Consider the following 16,009-nt stretch of genomic DNA (forward strand, 5'->3'; position numbering starts at 1 on the left):
TGTGCTGGATATCCCTTCACTGGTAGCCTGGTAACATACAGTCCCAGGTCTTCCTCTGCCTCTGTGGTGGATAGTGGAGTGTTTCCCATGTGGTATTGGTGTGCTGGATATCCCTTCACTGGTAGCCTGGTAACATACAATCCCAGGTCTTCCTCTGCCTCTGTGGTGGATAGTGGAGTGTTTCCCATGTGGTATTGGTGTGCTGGATATCCCCTCCTAAGGTGCAGGACTACATTTTTCTTCATTGCATTGTATCAGCCACTTTTTGTTCCACTCCTGCAGCTTGGAAATGTCTTTTTGTAGGAAATCCGCATCCAAGGGGTTAAAACAACACCTCTACTGTACTAAAGAAACCTAACTAACTAACTAACTAAACTAGGTAAATAAAAGGAATAAATAAATAAAATAGACTTCACCTTTTACCGAGAATCCGTTGAGAACGCTGCGGAGGATGAAGTTGAAGCAGGATACGTCTAGTTTCTGCTTGAAGGGCTGGCAGGAGAGGAAGGCATGGGGCTGCGACACCACCACGTACAGGAGGGGAAGGATGCGCGGCTGGGAGGGGTTCACGCCGCCCCCCTCGCACACGGACCCCTCCTCGGACCCCTCATACCTGGCGGGGAGGGGAGGGGGGGCACAGAATAAGAAGAGAATAACAAGATTTGAAAAGAAGTCCTCAATTTCGTAAAGGTTCGAATTCCACACTCACCCATCCTCAATCTCCTTTTCCGATGGTGACTCTGAGTTTGTGTCGCCGGCGGGGTGGCGGTGGCGGTGGTGTGGGTGGTGGTGGCGGGGGGACGGCTCACTCTCGGTCGACGCAGCCTCTGCCACAAGCTCCCTCTCTCTTTTCCTCGCCCGCTGCTCAAGTTTACTCCTCTGCCAACCCTGCAAGGCGGTCGGCATAATAAGACACTCCCTCCTCACATCAGTTATTTCTAAAGGTCAAAGAGGGGGTCAGTCAGGTTCTAATGAGTGTTTCTTTGGGTTCATGGTAAAGAGGAAGGGTCAAACTACCACCAGGGTCATAAAACTACTCCTGGAAATGGCTTGCAGTGAGGGTGTGGAAGAGTGAAGATGGTGTAGGAAGAAGAAGAAAGATGCAAGGAAATAAAGAAGGGTGAAAGAGAGGGTTTGCATAAGTGTAGAAGGGGTTAGAAGGCTTAGGAATGGTTGTAGAAGGGTGAAGATGGTGTAGGAAGAAATAGAGAGATGCAAGGAAATAACGAAGAGCGAAAGACGATGTTTGCATAAGAGTAGAAGGGTGAAGGAGGGTGAAGAGTGTGAAGGAAGAAGATGCAAGGAAATAACGAAGAGCGAAAGACAATGTTTGCATAAGAGTAGAAGGGTGAAGGAGGGGGAAGAGTGTGAAGGAAGAAGATGCAAGGAAACAACGAGGAGCGAAAGACGATGTTTGCATAAGTGTAGAAGGGTGAAGGAGGGTGAAGAGTGTGAAGGAAGAAGATGCAAGGAAACAACGAAGAGCGAAAGACAATGTTTGCATAAGTGTAGAAGGGTGAAGGAGGGTGAAGAGTGTGAAGGAAGAAGATGCAAGGAAACAACGAAGAGCGAAAGACAATGTTTGCATAAGTGTAGAAGGGTGAAGGAGGGTGAAGAGTGTGAAGGAAGAAGATGCAAGGAAACAACAAAGAGTGAAAGACAATGTTTGCATAAGAGTAGAAGGGTTTAGAAGGCTTAGGAAGATGGTGTAGGAAGAAGTAGAGAGATGCAAGAAAACGAAGAGCGAAAGACAATGTTTGCATGAGTGTAGAAGGGTTTAGAAGGCTTAGGAAGATGGTGTAGGAAGAAGTAGAGAGGTGCAAGAAAACAACGAGGAGCAAAAGATGATGTTTGCATGTGTAGAAAGGTTACGGAGGGTTGGGGTGGTTGTAGAGAGGCACAGAAGGGCGTAAACAACTACCAAAACTCGCAAACTATATCCAACGCTTAACCTGGTAGCAGCGGGGATCATGTTTCTTAATGGTCCTTCCAAGTGAGAAAAACGACAAAAAATCACCCTCACACAAACCATTTCATAATATATATCAAAGCATTTGTTATCAGATTATGTATCATCTATTTTTTGGGGTTTATATCATGGCACAAATTTGGCCCGTCGCTGCTACACGGTAAAGCCACAAATTTGGCCCGTCGCTGCTACACGGTAAAGCCACAAATTTGGACCGTCGCTGCTACACGGTAAAGCCACAAATTTGGACCGTCGCTGCTACACGGTAAAGCCACAAATTTGGACCGTCGCTGCTACACGGTAAAGCCACAAATTTGGACCGTCGCTGCTACACGGTAAAGCCACAAATTTGGACCGTCGCTGCTACATGGTAAAGCCACAAATCTGGACCGTCGCTGCTACATGGTAAAGCCACAAATCTGGACCGTCGCTGCTACATGGTAAAGCCACAAATTTGGACCGTCGCTGCTACACGGTAAAGCCACAAATTTGGCCCGTTGCTGCTACACAGTTAAGCCACAAATTTGGACCGTCGCTGCTACCGGGTTAAAACTATCACCTAACAGCAACAGGTCCAACTATCCCCATTACCTTCACACTCATCCTTTGGCCGTCCTCCAGAACTCCCCGGTCGAAGATGCTTGCTGTGATCTTCCCTCCCGTCACCAACAACTCCAGAGGGACGAACGAACAGCTGGCAGAGGCACTCGAGGGGAAGGGTGGGATGGACGAGGAGGTGGTTGTCGTAGGTGCACCTCTCAGCCCACTTTCACCCACTCCGCCGCCTCCACCCTTGGCGAGCTCGACGGAGGAGATGTCACAATCCACGCCACTGTCTGCGATGTCCTGAGACTGCCTGGTTCGGCCGCCCTGTTGCCCCCGTGCCAGCATTTCGTTGATGAGGCTGTTGGGAGGTGACGAGACTAGTTAGTTTGGCAATGGTGTGTGTCTGATTTTTTTTTTTTTACAGCAAAGGAGACAGTTCAAGGGCGTAAAAAACAAAACAAAACAAAACTATAATGAAAAAAAAATAAAATAAAATAAAGCCTGCTACTTACTGCTCCTGAATAGAAAACAGAGGAGTGGCCAAAAAGAGACGTCAATTTCGGGAGGAGAGTTTGAGTGTGTGTGTGTGTGTGTGTGTGTGTGTTTGTTTTTAAAGCTACAATGGTGTAGACTGTGGTTAATTTTCTCTGTTTTGTTTGTCGGTGATCTGTGTATCTGTGTGTGTGTGTGTGTGTGTGTGTGTGTGTGTGTGTGTGTTTGGTATGGTATATTTAGTGGGTTTTTAGTGAGTGCATGTATTACAAAAATCTCTTCAATGATTACTCTGAACAATGATGAAGATATTGTAATTAGTTTCTGGTATTCTGTTCATTGATGTTACTCTCTGTGTGTGTGTGTGTGTGTGTGTGTGTGTGTGTGTGTGTGTGTGTGTTTGATATACTAGAATTTTCATGAGTACAGCAATTATTAAAAGTACCAGAGTAATCGACTAATTTTGGCTCAGTGATAATACTTGTTAATCTGTCTCAGTTTCTCCTCTCTCCTCACCTGGTTGTATCCTGCACAATATCCTGCAGGAGCGCCACTTGCGGGAGGCTGAGATGGAGGTCGATATCCGATGTGGCGTTGACCTCCAAGGAATGACCTGCCACAAGGATGCTGCGTGGAGCTCCTACTTCACCCCCTGCTCCTCCTCCTCCTCCTCCTTTCCCTGCATCCTCCTCATCTTCCTTCATCCATCCTCCTTGATACACGATGGCCGGGGCAGCGATGACCCTACTGTCGAATCTGTGGGTGAAGGAGACGATGGCTTGAAGAGAGAGAGAAATACACACATACATACACACACAAAGAAATAGAGAAGTTTGGAACAGACTAAGCGAGGATGTAGTATCGGCAAGGAGGGTGCAAAGCTTTAAGGAAAAGTTGGATAAACGTAGATACGGAGACGGGACCACATGAGCGTAAAGCCCAGGCCCGGTAAAACTACATCTAGGTAAACTAGGTAAATACACGACTAAAGTTGCAGCCCAGAGGAAGGAGTCAAGAGGTGTGAAGGAATGAGAGGAAGAGTTGTGAGAGACAGAGTGTGAGACGAAGACTTGGATGCTGAAAGGTTTACAAATATGGCCCTTAGCCTTGTCAAATATACATGTGTGAATGGCAATATGTTTACGGATGTGACCCCAAGCCTCGAGTCACCTGGCAAGGAACGGATGAAGCACGACGTCTGTGTTCTTGTTGTCCGTCATGGGGTCGTAGTTGTTCCACTCCAGCGCCGGGTTCTCCCCCATCACCCGCAGACGCTCCCCCGATGAGCTCCGAGGCCGCCCCCCCTTCATGCACACCAGTTGATGCCAGGAACCTGTGTCAAGGAGTATACGTTTAATTGTTGATGCAAGTGAAGAGTTTGGAGCAACTGGATTGAGTGTGCAGAGAGGGAGTGCCAGAACAGGGAGAGATGGAGACATGATATACGCTGCAGCCACGTCATAGAGGAGAGTTACTCTGCCACATAAACAAACAAACAAACACACACGCACACACTCACCCGTACTCGCGCTCAGACCAAGGACATCGATCTGGTACTGACGATCCTCCACTTCCGAGCCCGGGACACCAAGGATCCGGGCCCGCTCCGCCACCTGGAAGATATCTGGGCGGATCATGATGCGGGAGAGCGGATTATCCACCTGGGGCGTCACCACCACTGATTCCAGCTGCAGGAGGAACATGTTGTGGACTGACGGATCTTCGGTTGACGTATCGCGCGCAGGGAAGAGTACACGAATGCTCTCGGTGTGGAGGTAGACCAGCGGAAGTGTGTGGTTGTTGATGTTCATGCCTAGTGGTTCACGTGGTAGCTTCCGCCCGGTGTAGGTGAGCTGCTGGGGGAGGTGCAGTTGTAGCCAGGGTTCGTACACGGAGGCAAAGATGTGCAGGGACGCCGGGAAACACACACAGTCGAAGGGTTGCACACGTACGTCGATTTCGCTGAGGTAGTGGTCGGGGGCGTCAATATTAGCCACACACCTGAGGGGAAAAGTAACGGTGAGACGAGACTTGGAAGTGTTGGAAATAAAGGAAAATAAAGGAAAATAAAGTTAGAAATAGAAAAATATAGGATGAGTAAGATGGAGGAGGATAATTGCAAGTTTGACCCAAAGAATAAGGGAGAAAATGGACTATACAAAGAAGAAGAGAGAAAGAAGAAGAAGAAGAGGGAGAAATTGATAGATAGGAATAAACAAAGAAGAAGAAATTGACAGAGGTAGAGACAAACAAAGAAGAAGAAATTGATAGAGATTACGTAACAAAAAAGAAAAAGAAGAAGGAGAAATTAACAGAGACAGATGAATGAAGAAGAAAAAGAAGACAAAATAGATAAAAAAAAAAAAAATACAATAGTTCACCTTTCTTCACTCAGGTGCTTCTTGATGAGGGAGTTCCAGCTGGAGTGAATGTTCTTGCAGAGTGCCGTGGTGAAGGTGAGCGAGAGGAACCCGTGTGGCTTGGGCTGCTCCGCGGAGGTGCCGGCGGACTTGGTGGCGTGGTGGTGGTGGTGGTGGGGGTCAACCGTGCCGCTGCGAGGGTTGATGACCTTCACGTCGCGGGTCAACTGGTCGCCGCAGGTCATGACTACGCCCTCGTGTTCCCCGGCGACCCAGCTGCTGCTTCTGTCAATTGTATTTTTTTTATAGCGAAGAAAGGAACTCAAGGAGGAAACATAACATAAAAGAACCCGCTATTTTTTTTCTTCTTTTAAATAGAGGAAACAGTTCAAGAGCAAAAACAAAGGAAATACTAATGAATAAAAAAAATAAAAAAAAAGCCTGCATTTATGTTCGAAAACCAGTCAGTAAAAAAAAATATATATAAAATAGAGAGATAAATAAAGTAACACAACTGCCAAACAGCTCAACAGAAAAAAAAAAAAAAAAAAAAAATTGAAGCAGTCATACAGAAAACTCTCCCCTAAGAATCCTACCCATCCTTCAGGACCCCGAGTCTCACCCTTTCGTGAAGTGCAGGACGCTGAAGGACGTGATCTTAATCTTGACCTTGGAGTAGACTTGGTGGAGGTCGAGTGCCATGGTCAGGTCCTCCATTTCCGCTCGCAGCTTCCGCATCTCCCCGGCCTCCCTGGCGTAGAGCGAGGCCGAGACACGCGCTACCGTCCACTGCACCCAGGCCGTCACTATAGGGCTGCTGCTAGGACCTCCACTCTGGGCCTCCGTCTCACTCACAACCTGCACTCTCTCATCCTCGACCTCCTCCACCTCCGTCACCAGGAGAGTGTTGGGGTCCGAACCACTGTGCTGTAGAGGCTTCGGGGGCGCTGGGTGAAGGGGCTGCGTCTGTGGGGGAGGCGGAGGGGCTGGCGAGGTCACCTGATGGGGCTGGGATGAGGCGTCCGGAGGGGCTGTCTGTGGAACGGGTGTGGGTGACTTGGAGTCCGGCGCATCCAGTGAGTCTTTGATGAAGTGCGCGACGAGTCCGAGCAGGCTCTCCACCACGGCCGCGTGACTCACCACCTGACACCGGCTGCCACAGAAGTCCAGCGGCGACATGTCCGTGTGGATGACGAGGCCCAGCTGGCTAAGTGACGGACCCTGGTATTTGGTGGTGATGGCGAGCGTGGCGGTGGTGTTGACGGGCTTAAGAACGGGCAGCTTGACATGTTGACCCACGCCGTGCAGGGTATACACACTGAAAGCCGCCAGATTCAGCGACCATGGGAGCTTGTCGCGTTCAGTGGCCCAGATTTCACCGGGAAGGATCACGGGAACATCATGGACATTATGGAGGAGTGACTGTTTCTGCGCGGCGTTGTGGAGCAGCGTGTGGGGCAGACATAGCACCAGTGTGTCCCCCAGCGCTGCCCGTTCGCTGCGTGTCAGGTATGTCCGGTGCACGGCATTCACGAGGCCAGACTCTGAGGCGATAGCGAGTGGCGTTGTCGGGAGGAAGACAGTTGCGGAATCAATGTCGATGTGGACCAGTAGGCGACTCAGCACTGGGTACCACCACACGAACCGCTCCTTCCACGTCTTCTTCGGTGCGTTGGGTTGCTCCTGAGGGCTGTGGAGGATGCCCCTGCTCTCGGTTTTAGCCTCGGATAAGGTTGCGGTCGAGGATTCGACTTTGGTTGCCTCGGACTCGCTCTCGGATGCCTTCCTCTGCGCCGGGCCAACACCGCGCACCTCGGAGATCTTCTTGAGGAACACCATCTCGCTCAGCACCTCACTGTCGATCTTCCGCGGCGAGTACTTGAGCCACTGCACCAGCTGGGGGTCGAGAAGGAAGGCCATTTTCTTCATCCCAACGGTGAGGATCCTCGGAACGCTCTCGTCCTTGTCTTCTTTGGGGAACTGAAAGGCCACTTTGATGAGCTTGTCCGACACCGAGACTGTATCCGGCAGCAGCACTTCGAGACCTGGCTTGTCCTCAGGGCCCGACGCTAGGAGGCACAGGAGCTCCCCTTGAGGGCGCCGCAGACCCACCGTCATGCTCCCTAGTGTAGCCATGCCGCCGCGCAGAGAAGGTGTGTCGCATGTCTTAGCCTCCACGTGGTGTATCCTCACAGACACCACCGGCAGCCTACGAGCGGAGAGAGCGTCCTCCACTAGTGAGTCCTGGTGGAGTTGTTGTGGCTGAGGCTGCTCCACACACCATGACCGCCCCAGCCACGCCAGCAGCTGTAGTTGTGGTGCGCTGGCCTCCACATTCAGGGCGTCTGTCTGTATGAAGTACTCGTCGCGTGGCTGGTGCGGCGAGGACCAGTAGAGTGGCAGGAGGAGGCTCTTGTAGTAGAGGGACGGGGAGAAGCCTTGCAGGAGTGTGACGCTGCTGCCCTGGTACTGCAGACTGAGGCACAGGTTATGGGCAGTGATGGTAACATGGGCGTGGCAGTTGTGCAGCATGGCGGGTGACGGGGGACGCAGCGTGCAGGCGATGGACACCAGGCGCTTGGGGTACATGGGGCGGGTCCACTCCAGGTCCACACGAGACAGCTTAACCCTCAGGCGTGGCACCGGAAGGACCCTCGCCATACACAGATCGCCGCACGCCTTTCTATTCTTCTTCCGTCTCTTCGCGCTGACCACACTCCGCATGTTCACCGTTGAGTGCTGAGCCGCGTGTACCACCACCACCGGCTCCATTAGGGTCAGGAGGTAACAGCGGGTTGGGGTGTTGGCCTCAAGAGTGGCGATTTCCTCCTCGGTTGGCACTGGGAGAGGTCCGGGGGGTTCCTGACCATGTGGGGCGGCATAGGGTGGATAGTCATGTTGTGCAAGGCTATGGGCCACTGCCTCGAGTCTGTGATAGAACCCTGAAGATATATTGACCTCGCATGCCCCTAGGACGACCCGACACACCGCACGCTCGTTCAAATTGCTATACTCAAGGTCACTGCCGATCTCCGAAAGCTTCTCACTGCTGAAGTCCGTGGGGAGCTCCATCAGGTAGAAGTAGTCCATGGCCACTGCTCCGGTCCGTGCCAGCAGGTTAGCCTCCGTGGCCTCCTTGGTGTGTCTGTCCCACGAGTATGCGTAGTCCCATAGCTCCAGTGCCTCCATCAAGACTTGGGGATCAAAGAGTGAGTGTCTGAGGTACTCCTGCCCTTCCTGACCCACGGCTAGGAACGGCGACGACTCCCGTACCGCCACGCTCTGCTCCTGGGCATCCGTTACGCTGCCTTCCTGTATGTCAGCGATGCCACATATGCAGAACCCAACAGGCTCCATGGTGAGGGACGATATGCCAAGCTGTACGTTCGTGGCTTCGATTCCACGCACCACCACCGTCAGGAAGCTGCCCTGGTGCTCCACGCGTAAGAACGGAGTGAACCGCATCTTGGTGGGCCCGAAATACCCGCTGTCCTGCACCGATTCTGTCAGCTTGAACGTCCATGTGGCGGTCTCCACGTAGATGCCCATGTGGAGTGTCTTGTTGAGGCGGTGGCGGTGGGCGGACAGGGCGTGCTCCTCATCCTCCCAGTACACCGGCAGGAGCGCTGAGCCGAGGGACCACGCCCAGGATGACCACGAATCCTCATCCAGCGACGGGTCTGTCAGGGAATGAAAGGGAGCGTGAGGGGGGAACTGCAATGGAATATACTTTACTGGAATATACTTAACTTTACTTACGGAATATAATCAATAGAATATACTTTAATTTACTTACGGAATATACTTTACTGGAATATACTTAACTTTACTTACAGAATATAATTAATAGAATATACTTTAACTTACTTACGGAATATACTTTACTGGAATATACTTAACTTTACTTACAGAATATAATTAATAGAATATACCTTAACTTACTTACTGAATATACTTAATGGAATATATGTATTTTATTTATACTTTATACATTGATGGATAGTTACTTAGAGGTTAATGATGCACTGAAAATATTAAAAAGTTTGGTCCTTCTCTTCTCTGCTGAAAAAAACAAACAGGAAAAGAAAAATAAGAAGAAAAGTTTAGCTCTGCATCTCTCCTTTGACAGAAAAACAAAAACAAATAAAAAAGTAAAACAAGACGAGAAAAAAGTTTAATTCTTGTTCTCTTCTCTACTGAAAAAACAAAAACAAACAAAAGAAAGCAAAACAAGAAAAAAATAGCTCTGTATCTCTCCTTTGATAAAAAAAAAAAAAAAAAAATAAATAAATAAAATAACAATTGTTCCCTTACCTTCCAAGAGCCCTCCTTCTCCATCCTTCCCTACAGGCACCCCAGGGGTCATCTCAGGGCCAGTCGCGGCACCAAGGTCCCCATAGTAGAGCGCCAGGGCCAGCTGCAGAAGCCTAAGGAACATCGGCAGCTGCGTATCCGAGAGGCTGAAGTGTAACTGTGGGCAGAAAACATCATAGCGAGTGCACAGCGGCTGAATGGAGTTGACCGATTCGAACCTCCGCACCACACGACAGGAGAGTGAGCAGCGATACATGAGCGGTTCCTGGTAATTCTCGATCTTCCCGGAGGCGTTTCGCTTGTCCAGGCACACGGTGAGGTCGGTGAGGGTTGCCAGGTTCCGCAGTATGAGGTCCTCCGCTGTCAAGTCAATGAAAGCCGGCGTCCAGTCCCCGTCAACCGAGCGGAACTCTAGCGTCTTTACGTTGATGGAGAGAACGATGTCATCCTCCACGTACTTGAGGATGACGTTGTTGCAGACGACGCACACATTGTTGATGATCCGGTTGATGAGCCCCTGCACGTAGCTTGTCGGCACCTCCATGTCCTGCCTCCTCTGCCGCCGTCGCCCGTCCCCAGACTTAGTTCCGGTACCGCTCTGGCTTGAGGACTCGGACCCAGCTGCCTCGCCCCCTTTTAGCTTGAGGATGCATTCTGAAAACGAGAGGTACGGATTTTAACGCAAGAATATTTTTTCCGATAGAGAGGAAGAGGGATGGAAGAAAAGGAAGGATGGAAGGAGGTCAGAAAGAGAGGAAGAAGGATAAAAGGAAAGGAGAGGGAGAGAAAGAAAGGAAGGAAGGTCGAAATGAAAGGAAGAGAAAGAGAAGAGAAGGAGGCAAAGGAGACATGAAAAGGAATAGAAAGAGAAGGAAGGAAGGAAGAGGGATAGAAGGAAAGGAGGGAAGGAGGCAAAAAAGATAAGAAAAGGAATAGAAAGAGAAGGAAGGAAGGAAGAGGGATAGAAGGAAAGGAGGTAAAAAAGAGGAAAAGGAATAGAAAGAGAAGGAAGGAAGGAAGAGGGACAGAAGGAAAGAAGGGAAAGAGGTAAAAATAAGAGGAAAAGGAAGGAAACCCAAAAAAGAAAGGAACAAGACAAAGGAAAGGAAGGAACCAGCTCTACCCTGCCCTACCCTACCAATAGTGTTGATGGTGATGACGATGGGTTCTGAGGTCAGCTTGGTCCAGGGCACGTGGATTCGCAGCTCATGGATGTGACCGTTGACGAAGGAGAAGGGCAGACGCAGCTCCTGTTCCAGCACCTCAAGACGAAGGTCCAGGTTGTTGAACACTGCATCGCCCCCCCACAGGGACACCTGGGGATAGGAAGGGATGAGAAGGAGGGAGGATGAGAGGAATGGATAATAAATAGGAAGGGAGAGAAAAGGGAGTGGAAGGCAAGCAAAAGAATGGGAATGAAAAGGAGGGAGAGGAAGGAAAAGAAGGAAGAGGAAAGAAAGAGAGTGAGAGATATGGAGAGCAAAGGGGAGGAAAGAGGAGAGAGAGAGAATGAGAAGGGAGGGAGAGAAAGATAATGAAGGAAGAAGATGGGGAGGAAGGGAAGGAAAAGAGAGAGAGAGAGAGAGAGAGAGAGAGAGAGAGAGAGAGAGAGAGAGAGAGTAGGATAGAGAATGAAAACAATGAAAGAAGAAGGAAAGGAAAAAATATATAATGAAAAAAGAAGAAAGGAAAAAAAAGAATAAAAAACTAAATTAAATAAGAAATAAAGAAAAGAAAATTAAGAATGAAAAGAAGGACAATTAGAGGCTAGAAATGAGAGAGAGAGAGAGAGAGAGAGAGAGAGAGAGAGAGAGAGAGAGAGTCCTTACCTGCGAGTCCTCTGGTTTGAGGTTCTTGATGTACTTGTCCACATAGCTGAGGATGATGGGCGTGATGTAGGACTCAATCCGCAGCATCCTTGCCGGCCTCAGAGCCTCCTGGGACCTGGGGGTGAGAGGACATTAAGGAACAGGACCGACAGTAATAAATCAAGAAATCTACAATAAAGCAATCAAAAAGTAACAATAAAGATAAATAAAGCTACAATAAAGCAGTAATAAAGCAATAAATCTACAATAGAGCAATCAAAAAGTAACAATAAAGATAAATAAAGCTACAATAAAGCAGTAATAAAGCAATAAATCTACAATAAAGCAATCAAAAAGTAACAATAAAGATAAATAAAGCTACAATAAAGCAAGAAATCTACAATAAAGCAATCAAATAGTAGCAATAAAGATAAATAAAGCAACAATAAACAGTAATAAAGCAATAAATCTACAATAAAGCAATCAAAAAGTAACAATAAAGATAAATAAATCTACAATAAAGCAGTAATAAAGCAAGAAATCTACAATAAAGCAATCAAATAGTAACAATAAAGATAAATAAATCTACAATAAAGCAGTAATAAAGCAAGAAATCTACAATAAAGCAATCAAAAAGTAACAATAAAGATAAATAAATCTACAATAAAGCAGTAATAAAGCAAGAAATCTACAATAAAGCAATCAAAAAGTAACAATAAAGATAAATAAATCTACAATAAAGCAGTAATAAAGCAAGAAATCTACAATAAAGCAATCAAATAGTAGCAATAAAGATAAATAAAGCAACAATAAAGCAGTAATAAAGCAAGAAATCTACAATAAAGCAATCAAATAGTAACAATAAAGATAAATAAAGCAACAATAAAGCAGTAATAAAGCAAGAAATCTACAATAAAGCAATAAAACTAGACAAAAGCACCAATATAAATAAATAAAACTACAATAAACCAATAAATCTACAATAAAGCAATCAAAAAGTAACAATAAAGATAAATAAAGCTGCAATAAAGCAATAAAAAACAACAATAGATCTATCAAGCTAAAATAAAGCAATAAAAAATAACAATAGATCTATCAAGCAATAATAAAGCAATACAAAATAACAATAGATCTATCAAGCTAAAATAAAGCAATACAAAATAACAATAGATCTATCAAGCTAAAATAAAGCAATAAAATGTAACAATAGATCCATCAAGCAATAATAAAGCAACAAAAAATAACAATAGATCTATCAAGCTAAAATAAAGCAACAAAAAATAACAATAGATCTATCAAGCTAAAATAAAGCAACAAAAAATAACAATAGATCTATCAAGCTAAAATAAAGCAACAAAAAATAACAATAGATCTATCAAGCTAAAATAAAGCAATACAAAATAACAATAGATCTATCAAGCTAAAACAAAGCAATAAAAAATAACAATAGATCTATCAAGCAATAATAAAGCAATAACATGTAACAATAGATAATTAAGCAACAATAAAGCAATAGAGCAGCAATAAAAAGTAACAATAAAGATAAATAAAGCTAAAATAAGGCGGTAATAAAGCCACAATAAGGTTACAATACGGAGCAGGTAAGATCATCCAGGTAGGCGAATCTGATGACAGCTCGCCGCCGCCTGCCACAAGACCCTCCTCACCTTCCCTTATTAATCAACCTCAATAGCACATCATATTTACTTCTTATGGTGTGTACTTACTCTCGTGGGTGGTGTGCGCCGGGCCCCGCAGCCTCATAACAGTAGGGATGTGGCGCGGCAGCTCCTCCTCAGCCTGCCACACCGCCGCCCAGTGTTTACGTGTGACGTCAGCTGTTTGGTGACGTCACGCCCTGCCACGGGGATACGGGCCTAAACTATATCACTAATGGTGTGGCGGACTGAACGTTCCCCCCTGTTCCCCCCTCTACTGCGCATGCGCCGACCCGTGTTGGCCCGCCCCATTTAAAGGGGGGACCAGCTGGCCCGCATCTACTGCAGACTGATCGGTCCCCCGACGAGACATCGGTCCCCCCTCCTTATTCTGTCATTTGCATGCCTGTTATTTTCCACTGTGATGTTAGCGGCCCTGTGGAGCGCTGCTGCGGCGGCAGACCGGGGCCTGAATCCTCATCAACGGTATCAAAACGTACAACTAAAAGCCTTCAGTAAATTGGTTTCCCTTCTTTCTGTATCACTTGTTGGGGTTATTTCCTAGGCGAGACTGCTGCCACATTAATAATTATGGTCACCAATCCTTTACAAAATACCTTTATATGCTCTAGATTAATATTATGAAGACTGTAACAACTCCCTTAGGTTAGTATGTTTTGGGAGGCGCCCACCAGGTTACGTTAGGATAGGCTTCCCAACCCCAAAATCCACATGATGAGGCGGGGGCTCTAGGAAGCCAGCACTCTGCAGATGCGCAATCAACGTAATAAAATTCATAATATTAAAGATGAAGAGCTATAGTCCATGTAGTGATATTCTAAAAGCTTTACCCCTATATGATGAGCTAGTGCTGATTTAAATAGATAGAAACTGAAGGCTGACCAGGGATTCTGGGAGGCTATTTTGAACTGGTGGACTCTAGTGGGTAGATCAGGAGTTACAACAAATAGGTCTGAAGGAGCGATTGCAGATTTATTACGAAAGATCTGCCAGTACTTGATTATGATTGATTGATTGATAGTTTATTGTTGCAGGTAAACAACAAGGGAGAAGGGAGGAAGTCACTATGCTTCCATTCAATTTACTCTCTTATGCTTTCATTCACTTAAATTTAAGCACATGTAGATAAATTTTATTATCAGGGATACATACAACAAGCATATTTTTCCAAATATAATATAGATACATGCAAGGATATAATGTTTTTTTCATTCCTGGTGCTATTTATAATTACCCATGTATCCTTAATTAGTTGTATAATCACACTCTGTACTGTCTGGGGGTTGGGACGGCATGCTCCTCCCTTTCATGGCATGGCTCAAACCGTTTCTGATCTTGTAGCAAGACAAAACACACACACTCAGGAGGGCAGGACTGTCGGCCTTTCACTGCCGCAGGATCACATACACATATAGAAGGGCAGGATTGCTAGCCTTCTGCTCCTGCTGGGAAGATGAGGTCACAACTTCATGGCTTACATCCTGTACCTATTGTATACAGGTAAAATTCCCATCTAGTGCTTGGGCAATGTTCTCCGTCCACACATTTTATTGTCTTATTGTCCAGGGGGAGGTACTGCCCCCTCCCTTGTTGTGCTTTCCTTCCTAACATTGTATCTTTTTAGTTTCATGGTGCTACCTACACATGTATTAATAGTTGTATAGTCACACTCTGTCCTGCCTGGGGTTTGGGATGGCATGTTCCTCCCTTCTCCCTTGTTGTTTACCTGCAACAATAAACTATCAATCAATCAATCAATCACCATACTAAAAAAAAAGGGTGCGGCTGCTGAGGTGAGGCAGGCGAGCTCGGGACTCGAGGGCACCGTTGCCAGATTATCGTACTCCGAAGCCGCGTAATTACCGGTTTCTGGCTATAACTGTTGCCAACAAGCACCAATAATTAACCATTTAAACGATATCCATATATGAAGGCAGTTATTTGGGTGATGAAAGCAGTTTAATTATTGGGTCGGAAATCGGCAAACATAAAAGGCTCAGTACGACAATCTGGTAATGTTGCTCGGGGGGACCGATTTTTCCAGTGTTTTGGAGTGGGCCGAGTAGCGCATATAAACACAGGTCGGCGCATGCGCAGTAGAGGGGGGAACAGGGGGGAACGTTCAGTCTGCCACAATGGCAAGCAATGGGGCATACTCCGGGGGGCGCGTCACCTCACCCACCCTATGACGCCAAGTTAGATGGTTCCTCCGGGGGAGTCTCCATGCAGGCCTCCTTCCCATCCTGAGTACCCCCCCGGCAGGATCTACGGACTCTCTCAAGCCACGAACTCCTTGGGCGTCCCCTTGGCCTCCTCCATTCAGAGTCAGCTTCTGGGTAGCGTGCCACGTGGCCGTGTATTCGGAGTTGGCGTTGACGGACTATGCAGGTAATATATATGTTGAATCAGTCTCACTACGGCTGGTATTACAAGACACTTTCGTTTCTCACATCAGCTATTTCTAAAGGTCAAAGAGGGGGTCATTCAGGTTCTAATGAGTGTTTTTTTAGGCTCATGGTACAGAAGAAGGGTCAAACTACCACCAGGGTCATAAAACTACCCCTGGAAATGCCCACAACTCCTATGAAAGCCTTGTCAAATATGTGTTTCTTCAGGCTCATGGTACAGAAGAGGGGTCAAACTACCACCAGGGTCATAAAACTACCCCTGGAAATGCCCACAACTCCTATGAAAGCCTTGTCAAATATGTGTTTCTTCAGGTTCATGGTACAGAAGAAGGGTCAAACTACCACCAGGGTCATAAAACTACCCCTGGAAATGCCCACAACTCCTATGAAAGCCTTGTCAAATATGTGTTTCTTCAGGTTCATGGTACAGAAG

The 16,009-nt window shown here is 47.0% G+C and overlaps 1 protein-coding gene across 4 annotated transcripts in view; it reads right to left on the reverse strand.

The window, feature by feature from the left end:
• Positions 1-13,356, reverse strand: part of LOC126985587 (intermembrane lipid transfer protein VPS13B-like) — a 29,970-nt gene extending 16,614 nt beyond the window's left edge. For all 4 annotated transcript variants that reach the window (XR_007738824.1, XR_007738823.1, XM_050840744.1 and 1 more), the window contains exons 1-12: positions 13,217-13,356; positions 11,511-11,625; positions 10,820-10,997; positions 9,682-10,335; positions 5,990-9,047; positions 5,389-5,652; positions 4,527-5,008; positions 4,178-4,340; positions 3,524-3,763; positions 2,561-2,873; positions 710-888; positions 417-613 (exon numbers count right to left, since the gene is read on the reverse strand). Coding sequence is in view for 2 of the 4 variants with exons in the window: in XM_050840744.1 (XP_050696701.1) it covers positions 417-613; positions 710-888; positions 2,561-2,873; positions 3,524-3,763; positions 4,178-4,340; positions 4,527-5,008; positions 5,389-5,652; positions 5,990-9,047; positions 9,682-10,335; positions 10,820-10,997; positions 11,511-11,597 (5,815 nt within the window). In the remaining 2 variants the exon portion in view is untranslated. The remainder of the gene's footprint in view (positions 1-416; positions 614-709; positions 889-2,560; positions 2,874-3,523; positions 3,764-4,177; positions 4,341-4,526; positions 5,009-5,388; positions 5,653-5,989; positions 9,048-9,681; positions 10,336-10,819; positions 10,998-11,510; positions 11,626-13,216) is intronic.
• Between the last annotated feature and the right edge of the window lie 2,653 nt (positions 13,357-16,009).

This window comes from Eriocheir sinensis, chromosome 59 (genome assembly GCF_024679095.1).
Source record: "Eriocheir sinensis breed Jianghai 21 chromosome 59, ASM2467909v1, whole genome shotgun sequence".
In the NCBI taxonomy this organism is placed as follows: domain Eukaryota; kingdom Metazoa; phylum Arthropoda; class Malacostraca; order Decapoda; family Varunidae; genus Eriocheir; species Eriocheir sinensis.